This window comes from Vespa mandarinia, chromosome 6 (genome assembly GCF_050613455.1).
Source record: "Vespa mandarinia isolate Hongniang chromosome 6, ASM5061345v1, whole genome shotgun sequence".
Lineage (NCBI taxonomy): Eukaryota > Metazoa > Arthropoda > Insecta > Hymenoptera > Vespidae > Vespa > Vespa mandarinia.
In genome coordinates, this window is record NC_140815.1 from 2,740,690 (window position 1) to 2,755,000 (window position 14,311).

Here is a 14,311-nt window from a genome sequence, read left to right on the forward strand (position 1 = left end):
GCGAGACATGAGGTGCCATCTCTTGGATTTTTTGCTATTTTTTTTTCTTTCTTTTTTTTTTTTTTTTTTTTTTTTTTTGTTACTTCTTCATTTTCTCTCTTTCTCGTGACCGTTCTCTAACGTTGGGTTAAGCAAAAATATAAATGTCCTCCTTAAATCGTGAAAGAGAAAATTTAACAGACAGTTTGTAAAATTCTACGTTCCGTTTAAAACCGTTTTATAATTTCGTCATTATTTTAACCGGAAGATCGAAACGCTATACGTCGTCGTCGCCGTCGTCGTCGTCGTCGTCGTTGTCGTCGTTATCGTCGTCATCGTCGTTGGTATAAGACCTTTGTCTGAATCCTCATAAAAATCGCCTTATCGTTACGTAACGTGATTACGTGAAAACCGCAAGAACCTCCTATTCTTTTCTATTCTTTCTTTTTTTTTCTTTTTTCTTTTTTTTTTTTTTTTTTTTTTTTTTTGTTCAAATTTATCACAAGCTCGAATAGTCGACTCAGTCGCGTGATTAAACGTACGTATCTGACGTTTTTCAAACGAAATAAAAAAGAAAAAAAAAGAAAAATAATTTCTATAAAAATTTCGCGATAACTATCACACATTATCCGTCTAGGAGAGATAAGGAATAAAACGAAATGAAACGAAACGAAACGAAACGAAACGAAACTAAACGAAACGAAACGAAACGAAACGAAACGAAGGAACGAACGAACGAACGAACGAACAAAAAGAGGAAACAAAAAAAAAAAGGAGAAATAAAAAGACACCGAAGGAAAGAGGACGAAATCGAAATAGAAAGGTTTTTAGTTCATAGTTGCGAGGTAGCAACAGCAGCTCCCTTATTTCGACTTTGACCTTGGTAATAGAAGAACCAACGATAGAAAAGACAAAGGAAGAACGTGATTTCATCCGCGAAGGTCAACCTTGATATACTACATAAGAGATACGTACGTACATACATACATACATACATACATACATACATAAATACATACACACATACATACATACATACATATATACTTACATACATATATACAACTTACATATATACATACATATATATATACATACATACAAATATGCTTACATACATACATATATACATACATACATACATATATACATACTTACAAATATACTTACATACGTATATACATGCACTCATACATACATACATATATACACACATCATACATACATACATACATACATACGTACATACATACATACATACATACGTACATACATACATACATACATACGTACGTACGTATAAACAAACATACGTATATGTATGTCATTATGTATCTATACTACGAATATATAGTACGAAAGTTTTTAATCGCGTAACGAGCCTCTAAGAGAACATATCGCATCGTTTTGCAGTGCATCGGTTCGATAACGAGGTTACGCGATGCGCGTCACACAGAGAAACGAGACGAGGCGTAACCAAGCCTCGTAAAGAGCCTCTAATACACAGTGGTGCAGAGAGAGAGAGAGAGAGAAAGAGAGAGAGAGAGAGGGAGAGCGAGAGAGAGAGAGAAAGAGAGAGAGTGAAAAGAGAAGAGAAGAGAAAGAGAGAGAGAGAGAGGGAGAGCGAGAGAGAGAGAGAAAGAGAGAGAGTGAAAAGAGAAGAGAAGAGAAATAGAGAAAGAAAGAAAGAGATAGATAGATAGATAGATAGATAGAGAGCTCTTGCACACTCCCACCATCCCTCTTGCCTGTGTCCTCCTCTTTCGTTAATTCGTTTCTCCCGGTGCGTTGGTGAGTCATCCTCTCGACCTCTTCCCCTCTCTTCTCTCACGCTTTTTCTCTCTGAGATTCGTTTCCCCGACTGGAATAAGAGAAGAGAAGAGAAGAGAAAAGAAGAGAAGAGAAGAGAAGTGAAGAGAAGAGAAGAGAAGAGAAGAGAAGAGAAGAGAAGAGGAGAGAAGAGCATACTCTATTCCGGCTAACTTCATCTTTCCTCGCGCGTATAGTTCTAACACGAGGTTAGCGACGAAAGACAGCTATCTATCTATTTCTCTCTTTCTATTTTTCTTTCTCTTTCTCTTCCTCTCTCTCTCTCTCTCTCTCTCTCTCTCTCTCTTTTTCTCTTTATTTTTTCCTTTCGGCAAAGCAAAGCAAAAGGGTCTTCCGACTATGAGCCATCTCTCCAACTTCATCCACCACTTCCACCCTCAACTCTTCCTCCTCTTCTCCTCCACCACCACCACCACCACCACCACCACCACCTCCTCCTCCTCCTCTTTTTTCCTTCTTCAGAGGTCTTAAAAAAAAAATGCGGTCGGTGTTCGTGGACGGTTGCTAGGCGCGAACCTGTTCTTTCGAAAAATCACGTGATTCATCTCGCTTCTGACTAACCCGCTTGATATTTCGCTGAATCTGTCTATCTCTCTCTTCCTCCTTTCCTCCCTTCCTCCCTGTCTCTCTCTCTCTCTTCCTCCTTTCCTCCCTTCCTCCCTGTCTCTCTCTCTCTCTCTCTCTTTCTCTTTCTCTCTCTCTCTCTCTCTCTCCCTCTCTCTTTCTTTCTACCTGAAACTTTTGATGAGTCAATATACGTTCGCAAGATGTATAAACAGAATTGACTTCCTCCGATTAAGAAATAATTAACAAACTGAAACTCTGGTTATCTTTATTTTGCAATTAGGTTTTTATCGATAAAAGCGTTATCTAATAACACTTGCTCTTTTTTTGAGCACGTACTATAAAGTTTTCGAGAATTATGAAATTTTTTCTAAAGTTTCGAAAAGGCAAACACATTCGGTTACGTATATAAATTCTCGTTATTATAGGATGATAATTATGAATCATATCGACAAAATTATTACCTCTAATTATACTTAACGCGTTTCTAATATCTTCTATCTTTAAAAGTTTTTGTGATTTTCGAAAAGTACGTACATTCCGGTAAAGATATTTATGTATTTTTAAACACTATTATTATTTAGATATACTGTATTATTTATGATATGTTATACATTATTTCTAACATTTTGCTCATGATTTATCGCCGTCGATTAAGTATCAAGCAATACTGAGTGACTCAAACAATTGACTATAATAAAATAATTGGCTATCATCAATCATTTATATGTATATGTATTTATATGTATATATATATATATGTCATTATATCAAATGTCAAATTAGTGACGAAAGTTAAGAAACAAAAAGATCATTTGCGAATTATTTTATATTCATTATTTTTTAATGTAAATAGATCGAAAGACTATAATAATATTAAACTATATTAATTCTAAGAAATAAAGATTAAAGCTTAGCGAATGAAAAATTCTCTCAGATAGGTTAAGAAAACAGATTAGAACAAGATATAATTGATTATTTATTTGATTGATGACGTAAAAGTAGAATACTACGAACGAGGAAAAAATGAAAAAGAAAAAAGAAAATAACCCTTTTATTGGTGCTATACGTCACACGACGTATCAGACGATTGCAATAACAAAAAAAAAAAAGAAATGAAATAAATAGAAAAAATATATAGATTCTATCTGTGAAAAAAGGAAACTGTACCGTTGACGTAGAATGAGGAGATATAGAAACTTGGCTGTTTGATAAAACGAACCAATCAGATGACAAACCTGATCACCTGATAAACTAAGCACATCCGTATGTTTATAAATTGTATTGTTAGTTTACCAAGGTATCATTTACCTGTGAATCGTTAAGATCGATTGAAACTGTTCAGTTGCAATTTATTCTACAAAATTGTTGAATTAGGAAAAAGTGATAGTGATCATCGTCGTAACAATTTTACAATAATTAAATTTATAAATGAGTAAGTATTTTTTTATTGAAGTATTTCTTTTATTTTTTATTTTTTATTTTTTATTTTTCCTATACCGTAAAAACCGAAATGTATCGATTGTACAAACTTCAATCTTCAAGATCGAACTTCTCTTTAATATTCCACGAGAATCAAATGCATTAGACAATTTAATATGCGTTTGTTTATACATATACATACACATATATATATATATATATATATATATATATATATATGTAGCGCATTATTTATCATTCTGTTATTCTTTCAATGTTTATTACCACAATTATCATTTTTATTGTCAATGAAATTATCTGAGACATAAGAAATAAATTCGAAACGTCAGATTATCCGTTCGAAAATTTGTACAATTGTATTACGGAATTTTGTTCGGCATTTTGTCGCATATACCGACGGCTATAACAAAAGAATTAAAGATAATTTTATCAAATCGTTGGTATCATCGTGTTCACACATGTTTATATCGATTTTTTAAAACGTACAAGAAGCTGTTAATTTGTCAAATTTTCACAATTAATATGCATTAATATATATTAGCGTATAAAAGTATGATAGAAAAAGAGAAAAAGAGAAAAAGAGAAAGAAAGAGACAGAAACTAAGAAAGGCACTGTGAGAAAGGAAGAGTGAAGAAAAGAGAGAGAGAGAGAGAGAGAGAGAGAGAGAGAGAGAGATAGAAAGATTAGGTAATAAGTTATCACAACGATAATAATAATTCTGAACTAGGTTGTAACGATAAATCATGTAAACTTGTAAATTATATTTCGTGAATATTTCGTGAATATATCATACCATGAACGAACTATTTCTTTTTTCATGACCTGTTATATATTAATAATATAACATTATAATGAAAAAGCATTATTTTCTTCTATTACGTCGACGTCAAATTGATTTTCTTTTTCTCTAGTAATGCGTCATGCATAAAGAAGATCTTTATCAGTAAAAGAAAAACGACCAAGATAAATCGATCGTTTGTTTTCTATTTCTCTTTTTTTTTCCATTTCTTTTTTTCTTTTCTTTCTTTTATCTTGCTTTATAAAGCGATGTGAAACAACGGAACACAAACTTATCGAAGAAAATTTTAAACTTAGATAGTAAAAAAATACGATGACGAGGTCTACGAAATCCTTTTAGTTTTCAAATCACGTTCGTTGTCGATTATTCATAAAAAAAAACGTAACACGCGAGTAGATAGCTAACAAAACTCCGTTTATGTTTGTACATATATATTTGTTTATTTATTTACGTGTATTTAAACGTATGTATATATATATATATATATATATTTACTCATTCTCGATCGATAACGAATGCTTCTCTTTGTCATCCTTGTTAAGATTATGTTTTATTATCTTGACGACGTTATTAAAAATAATTATTGTTAACAAATATCGTTAATAAATAATTAATATATATTGAATACGTCGAACGAAAGTAAATTAGAAAAAAATTCGATAAAAAAATTCATTCTTAATTGAATTATCTTGAAAAAAATAATTGATTTATTGAGAGTTAAAGGAAATAAAATAAAAAGAGAGAGAAAGAGAGATTAAAATAAAGGAATAAATCCAATCGTTCTTTAAAGTATCCTTATCGTTATAATGTTGGTATCCGCACATTAAAAGACCTTGATGATACTTCACAGTTAATACTTATCTTCCTTAGTCTACGTATACCTACATATTACGCCCCCATAGTCCTCGAAAGAATGCACGTCCGTGCACCTGCAAAGAGGAGAAATTGCATGAGCTTAGTCATGAGTCGTGCGTTCGCGTTCAACATACTTTTTCCTTCTTCTATCTCTCTATTTCTCTCTTTCTCTCTCTCTCTCTCTCTCTTTCTCTCTCTCGCATTCATTCTTGATGCGCACATATATACACATAGGCACACATACATCTTCGACTAACATTCTTCCTTTTTCCAAGCAAACATTCACATATTTATCCTTTAAAGGAGACCGAGAAAGATTAGAAATGTTTGAAATCCGATTGAAACAAATTGACTATGGACGATATATATTATATCCTTTAAACTGTTGATGAAAATGACGAAATAATGATAAATAATCTATCAAAATTTTATTAGTACCGTATAGTAGTTATCAATATATTTAGATACAACAATTTTATATTTCGGATTTTTTTGCATCGTATAATTAAATAAAATTAATTATATATATATATATATAAATATACATATACATATATATATATATATATATATATATATATTAATATAAATTTATAGTTATTTTGTGTTATGTGAAAAGGTGGGAAGGATCTATGTCTTACATGACCCGAGCCGAGACCGCCTTAACCACCTGTGCATAAAACTGCCACTGCATGCAAATATTTGTTTCTCTCGTACGATCAAGGACGAATAATGCAACAATCGATCGATGACGCTTTATTCAACGTCTTCTTATTGCTACACAGTAAGGGAAAAAAATCGATCGTAAAAGTTGAACGACCTTGAAAAATGACATTCGGAGATTCCGACGAATGGCGAATTCATAGAAATCGTATGACCTAAATACCGAGGAAGGGAGTCGCGCTAACGCACACGTACGAATTACCAATATTGGTCACAAAATACTTTTAAATTTATCTCAACGAAAGATCTTTCATTCTTTTTTAATTCTTTTTTAATTCTTTTTTATTTGTGTTAAATTGTACGATCCGCACATTTGACATTTTTACAACGTCAATTTTATTTGTCAATTAAAATTCGAATTTTTACAATTACAATTTTAAAGTGAATATTTTTAATGTGTTCGATTCGATTTCCTTTATCAAAACAAACATCGTGAAGGCAACCATTAATTGCAATGAGTCATACTTTTGTCGTCGTCGTCTTCCGTGAATCTCTGGGAAACGCATGGAAAAAGAATAGAAAAACAAAAGAAGAAAATAGACCGCATGAATCAAAGATAAACATATTGCGGTTTTTTCATATGCATCATTTTTCCTTTTGCGAGTTACATCGCTGTACGGCCAATTCTTTTTCTTCCTTTTTCTTTTTTTTTTTTCTTTTTTTCTTTTTGTTCTCTCAAATGAAAATTCGCTGATATCATGATCCGATAAGATAGTTTGTCTCGTATTAATTAAATACGATCGCGACTAATGATATAGATAAAATCGTAATTTAATAGATTATTCTATCTCGAATAATTTAATATAACTCTGTATAAAATTTGATATAAAAATTTTCTCTCTTTTTTTCTTACTTTCCTTTTACTTTTTCGTCTTATTTATTTATATCCTTTTTCTATTATTTATATCATTTTTCTTTTATTTATCTCTCTTTTCTTCTACTAATTATATTACTTTATATTTATATCCAAAATAATGATAATCGATTTGAAAATTTTCCGCTTTAACGAACGACCCGTCATTTTCAATACGTACATAATGTATGTACGTATTGAAAAGTTGAAAGAAACACGGTACATATAAATCAAAATTTTGATTTCGTAACTATCGGGATATTTATTGCTTCACGCATGTGCTATAACAATAACACCGAATCGGATTGCACAGATAAATAATATACTTTTTTTTCCTCATTTATTTATTTATTTTTTTTTTTTTTTTTTTTTTTTTTTTTTTTTTTTTTTTTTAATAAGCCGCCATTTGTCATTTTCAATAGTCTCTCTATAGATAAAGAATAGAAAATAGAATAATGTGGGGTAAGGAAAGGTCGATTGGAAGGAGAAATAAATAAAGGTACGCGTTCCAGTTCGTGAGTATGTCCTCCGGTAGAGGTAGCGCGTTAAGCTTGCGACATTGTTGCAGAGACCGCAGACGATCGTCCATTGTTACGGGACCGTGCCGACGTCTAGACCGGCGCCAGGCTAGTACAACTAGCAAAGCTAGCTTGCTGCACGAAATTTCGCTCTTAGAGAACAACTATATAGATGCATACGTATGCGTGCATATGGATGTATGTACGTACGTAGATATCGAATGTTATGTATGTGTCGCCTCTCTCTTATTTCAAATGTTTTCGACGAAAAAGGAAAAAAAAAAGAAAAGAAAAATAAATGAAAAGAAAAGGCAATGATATTCCAAGTTTTCGACAATTTCATAATATACGTGCATATATTATTACACTATGTACATATTTTTTTACTTATCAGATATATTTAAAATCCATAATCATATGACATGCTTTTGTATGCATACTTAGTGACGTAATAATATATCTTATTTGAAAACGGTGTGACGTTCGATAAAAATACGTTTCCCTCGGATCTCTTTAGATAAACACTATCGAATCTTTTATCGTCGAGAGAGAGAGAAAGAGAGAGTGAGAGAGAGAGAGAGAGAGAGAGGAGAGAGAGGGAGAGAGAGAGTTATGTATGTAGATATTATAACAATTTACGTTCGTGATTGTGAGACGAACTTGCGACGTATCTGAGCGCACATGTTTCCAGAGAAGAACCTGTTCGGATAGATTTTAATGAAATCGAACAGCTCTCTTTATTTTCCTTCTATAAACTATTTCGATATCATTAGAGATATCGTCATTTGTCAATTAATTAATTATTAAATAAATTGTTTTCATTGAACACAAATCATCTACAAATTTTTCATTTATAAAATAATAATTTATAGATATATTTATAACAGTATTATTAATCGAATATGTTATTTTAAAATTCGTTGATATCGTATCGATCTTTAATAAATAATAAATCTTATAAATATATTAATGTAATTTTTTGTTTATTTTGACATCGAGATTCATTTAACGACGCAAATGATCAATTCGCGAGGACACGTAAGTTAATTTTTCTCTCTCTCTCTTTCTCTCTCTCTCTCTTTCTCTCTCTTTCTCTTTCTTTACCTCGAAGGGTTCGTGACTTCTACGAACGAACTCTCCTCCTAACTTCTCGAAGCGAACAACGAACGCCTGGAAGAAAATATCAAATTACAGATATTAGTTTTTGTCCTAGTAGCCGTATATGATAAATCTGTATGTGGTCATTCTTTACTTAGCTTTACAAGTGTGCGTATTTTCAGATGTTTACACGAAGCTTTATCATTAAACTCTCTCTCTCTCTCCCCCCCCTCTTCCTCTTTTGACCATTTTCTTTTTCTCTTTCTCCCATATACTCATATATATATATATATATATATATATACTCACACATAGTTTGCAGTTTATCAGCGATAAGAAGCACTGTTTATGCACCGCGATGCACTGTAAGCGCGCACGACGGTAATCGAATTTCGATGTCTAGCCGCCATTTTTCTTTCGTTATCTATCGCGAAAACGTGGTCGCAACCGCGTTTTACGTATCCCCCATGGATCCCCATTATCGCTTTATTATTAGAAAAATCGACGTGTATCGTTCGGACTTTCGAGATCGACCGATTATCAACTATGTATCTCTCTCTCTTTCTCTCTCTCTCTCTCTCATTCTCTCTCTCTCTCTCCCTCTCTCTCTCTGTCTCTGTCTCTCTCTTATTTTCCGTATATAGGATAGATATTAGAATAATATCGATAGTAACGAATCAAAAGAAAATAAAATGATAATGTCTGATAGTTAACGATGACAGAGTTACGAAGTTGTCGAGAATTTTCTAATTCCTTATCGTAAGCTGACGAATGCTTGGTATCGCTACGTTACCATTATCTTTATTATAAAACTCCTTGTGTCGTACTTCCGTCGTGGATTTCACAGTGAAGGTCACACTCGATCATTTCCTTCCCCCTTTTTTTACTTTTTGTCGTGAGAAAACATATTTTTATTTTTTCTTTTATTTCTATCTTCCTATAATATGCGTTATTTACCTAGTTAGTTAGTTACTTTGGCACCCAAAAAAAAGATCAAGGAAAAAAGAAATGATCCATTTCGAATTTCCGTTTCCTGTTTTCCTCGATAGATTCTCTTCCTTTCCCCCTTCCCCTTTCACCTCCCTCTCTTTCTCTCTACCACCTTTCCTCTCTTTGTTTTCTTTCTATTCATCGTTACCTACGAAGAGTTCATTAAATTTTTAACATTGATGAAATGAAGACCAAATCGTATAAACAATTTCGTACTCGAATCACGTTCGATGAACCGCCGATCGAAAGGGTGAACGTACGAATCGAGCCGATAAAATTGATAAGGGACCCAATTCGTGACATCGTCAACGACGCAGACAAGTTTACTCACCTTTCGTAATGTTCCATTTTCTCGTGCGTTTCGAGTTAGTACCCTCGAGGTTAGTTCGATCTTGTTATTTAACATTAACGTTATTCTAATCATTTCGATTTTCTTTTTTTTTCTTTTTTTTTTTTTTTTTTATAGAGATCGTATATGAGATCGAATCTATTAGATCGATTAATAATTTATCTCGGAATTGTCGAATATATATTTTATATTTAATTAAATAATATATATATATATATATATATATATATATATACATACATATATGTATATAAAATATTATATAATTTAAATAATACAGTAACATCATATTGAGTCACTAAATAAATAGTAAGTACTGTTCTTAGTATTATTTGATTAAAAAAAAAAAAAGAAAAAAGAAAAAAGAAAAAACGTACACAGTGTCGCCTCATAACTAATCAAGAGACCAGAATGCGTGTCGCTTCAGATAATAATATTCACCAGTAACGGACGTGTGATAATTTCATCGATAATTGAATTTCCGATAATTGAACGATTAAAAAATACGTACGTTGTTATCTTTTTCACCTCAATTGTTTATAAAAATAAATAATATCCGATCGACGAATTCGAAGATCGATTAATTATCCTAAATTATGTTAAGATTAAATCCTTATTGCACGTATCCACTACATATACGGTGTGCAATTGAAAATGGATTGTCTCATAATGATCGTAAAATATACAGACACGTACCACATATAACAAATTAGATTCTTATCTAATCGCTCAGTTGTAAACGAGTCATCGTACGAGATCATCGTACGATCTCGTATGATTCTCGTCTCTCGTCAAGAAAGAAAAAAGGGAAATAGAGGGATCTCGTTGACGCGGATGGAGAAGAGAATTATTTATTTATTTGAAAAAAAAAAAAAAAATAAATAAATAAAACAAAAAATAAAATAAAATTAATAAATGAATAAAAAAGAAAAAAAGATAATGTACGCACGCGTGCACGCACACACACACACACACACACACATATATATATACACACGCACAGACACACACATGCACGCACGGACATACACATGGACGTAAAAGAAACCTAGGATAAATAATAATTCGTTCTTTCGTAGGATTATTCTTTATTAATATTTTTTTACCGCTTAGACCTTTTCGACGATTTTAATCCCCCGTTTTACAAGACACTTCGCGTCGACGTTTCATATCAAGCGAAGAGAGTAAGAAAAATTTAAGGGGTTAGAGAAGAAGGAAGAGAGAGAGAGAGAGAGAGAGAGAGAGAGAGGAGAAACAGATGGGGAAGCGGAAGGGAAAGGAGGGAGACGTCTTTCCTGTGCCTTTCTCGACAAGATGATCGCGGCGATGAGAGTGCATAAGCTCGAAACAAAGTAACACGAGTTCCTGGACCGGTGACCAGCAACCAACCGCCCACGCGACCACGGTGGTCGTTCTAAAAATATACACACTCGGTTCCACGCGTACTGTGCTACCGGTTTTAAATCTCACCGTTACCGGACCGAAACCAATGTGGAACGTAACAACCCTTCCCCCTCCCCACCCTCCCCTCCCCTCCCGTCCATTCCCACCCTTCCATCGTCTTTGAAAATAAAAAAAAATAAAAAAACGATTTTAGTATGTGCTAGAAGGATACAAGTGTTTCATTTTACGTTTCATTTCTCTTTCTATTTCATGAAAAATTCTTTTATTATCGTTAATACATTTAATTCAATGAATTTAGAAAAATTTTAACCCTTCGAAGGTTTTTTTTTTTTTGTTTAATGAATCATTCTTTGTAATCATTAATGAATTCATGATAATGATTATCGCGAGATAGAATCTTTTTTTTTTTTTTATATTTCTTTCTCATACCAATTTTATAATTTTATTGAGATCGTATGAATTTCTTCTATTTGGTATCTGTATCGTTTGTTATAAATTTTCTTTCTTTGTTTTGTTTTGTTTTTTTTTTCCTTTTTTTTGGGGGGGGGGGGAGAAATAGGAAATTTCTCGTTGTTTCATCAATTATGAAAGGATAAAAATTGGATAAATCGTAATGGATAATTTTATATGAAGAATTATTCTCAAAGTTTTATACATTTAATTTCATCGATCGAAGTCCACGTCGAAGAACTATTTCGATGGGTTACGTAATTCTTTTGAAATTTTTATTTCGATCGACTACTTTTGAGACGATAAGATAGGTATATCCTTGATCGTTTAAAGATTAAAGAAAAATAATAAGAACTTTGCGTTTTCGATTAACAAATGTAGTTTAAAAACTATTGTTGAATAATATGTTTGTGAAAGATATACGACCAACGATATGATTCAGTAGCAGACAGATATGTGTCAGGAGAAAAATATTTTCATTATCAGATATAATCAAACGTAAGATAAATATCGAAGAAGTTTCCTAGAAAAAAAAAGTAGAAATTTATTAGAAATTTAAAGATAAACTGATGCCTTCAGTTTTATCGATATCATCTTATACAAGTATAAACATCTCGAGACATATTAAAAGGAAACGATAGAAGAGAAATAAATATATATATATATACATATATATATATTTATTTTTTTTGTTTTTTTTATAAATATAAAAACATGTATCTATATTATAAGACAATTGAATCGATCGATACGTTTTTGAATTTATTAAATATAAAAAAGAAAATAATCATTATACATTTTACAGATAATTTAAACAAAAATGAAGATAGAAGAAGATACGTATTAGAATCGATAATCAAACAAAACAGAAAGAGAGAGAAAAAGAAAGAGAGAGATTATCGAAATCCAGTTATCATTGACTTATAATGGTAATATTATTTTTGTTTAATATTATTCTCTCGATCTATCAAGATTCACCTGGCCTTTAACTCCCTTCGACCGATATCCAATGACAATGTTTCTCTGCTCTTCTCTCGCCATTAATCTACTCTCTACTCTCGCTGTGTCGCCGTCGACGACATACGTGCATACGTATACATGAGCATACATATATATATATACACATGTCTATATAATATAAAAATGTATATATGTATATATATTTATAGACACATAGGTACATGCATTTATCTCTACGTGTCTAGCTAGCTAGATACTATGTGTATTAGAGGCACAAATACATAGAAACGAGTGAATGCGTCTAGTACCAGCCGATTGATTCAAGTGGGTCGTTACACGACGCTATAGAAACCGAGATCGATGCATACATACTCGAGTACGCTTACTTTGTCGCGGAAAACCAGTTTTATTACCGTTTCATCGTATTTTAGATCGAACTTAAACGTTTCCGAGAGACGTTGTTGGAGTTTCACCATTTTTCTTTTTTTTTTCCCCCTCTCTTTTTCTCTTTTTCTCATTTTCTTTTTCTTTTTTTTCTTTCTTCTCACCCTCGTCACTCCATTTCCACCCTCACCTATACCCTCTTACTCCATCCAAATTTATTCATGTACACTTTGTATTATGTAATCAATGTATGCTCGATAAAAGGAGATATCGTTGTTTGGATATATACCCTTTTCTGATTTATGCGAGTTACAATGATGAACAATCGCTGCTCTCTTTTCACTTCTGAATTATTTCACCATTAATTTGCAAACATTAAAGACGGGGTGAATATCGGGATGAAATAAAATAATAAATGAAATTCGTCATTTGTGCGAATAACAGTCGCTAGACAATGAATGATTGATCCTCGATGATATGATTGTCCTCGCAAATCGTTGTAGAAATGATTTCGATCGTAAAATTATTTATTTGTCGTTGCGTTATTTCTTCGTTCGGTCATTTTTTTCTATTATCGTTTTATCTTCTCTCTCTCTCTCTCTCTCCCTCTCTCTCTTTCGTTTTCTTTCCCTTTTCTTCTCCGACGAATTAAGACGGAGAGTAGCATAAAAAAAAAAAAAAAAAAGAAAAAAGAAAGAAAACTTAATCGACTGAAAATCATGATCTATTATCGGAGAGTAGTGAGCGATAATCGAGTACGATAAGGAAGAATGATAATATTATCACTTGTTACATTATCGCCTTAAATAATGATGCGTCGAAACGTTCAAATAAATTCAACGAGTCTATTGTAGTTTTTTTTAATAAATAATTAAAAATTATATTACATATGCGTGCATATTACATATATGCTTGTATATATATCCATAATATATTTCGATTAGATTTTCAAGGCTGTTAAAGTATCGAAGTAGGAACGTCAAAGATAACGTGTGTAGAGATACATCGTATGATACAAACACACACACACAAATGCACATACACGCACACACATACACACGCACAGATACACATACACATATACAAAGCTAAGCGTCCCAGAAACCCTCGG

At 32.2% G+C, this 14,311-nt stretch overlaps 1 protein-coding gene across 2 annotated transcripts in view; it reads left to right on the top strand.

The window, feature by feature from the left end:
• Positions 1-3,677: 3,677 nt before the first annotated feature.
• The window catches only part of LOC118441041 (uncharacterized), a 33,505-nt gene continuing 22,871 nt past the window's right edge, over positions 3,678-14,311 (top strand). Inside the window, exon 1 of one of the 2 annotated variants that reach the window (XM_035864934.2) lies at positions 3,678-3,808. In XM_035864934.2, coding sequence (XP_035720827.1) covers positions 3,805-3,808 — 4 coding nt within the window. In that variant the 5' untranslated portion in view covers positions 3,678-3,804. Of the gene's footprint in view, positions 3,809-14,141 lie in introns of those variants that run through there. The other variant, XM_035864931.2, reaches the window with a different exon arrangement.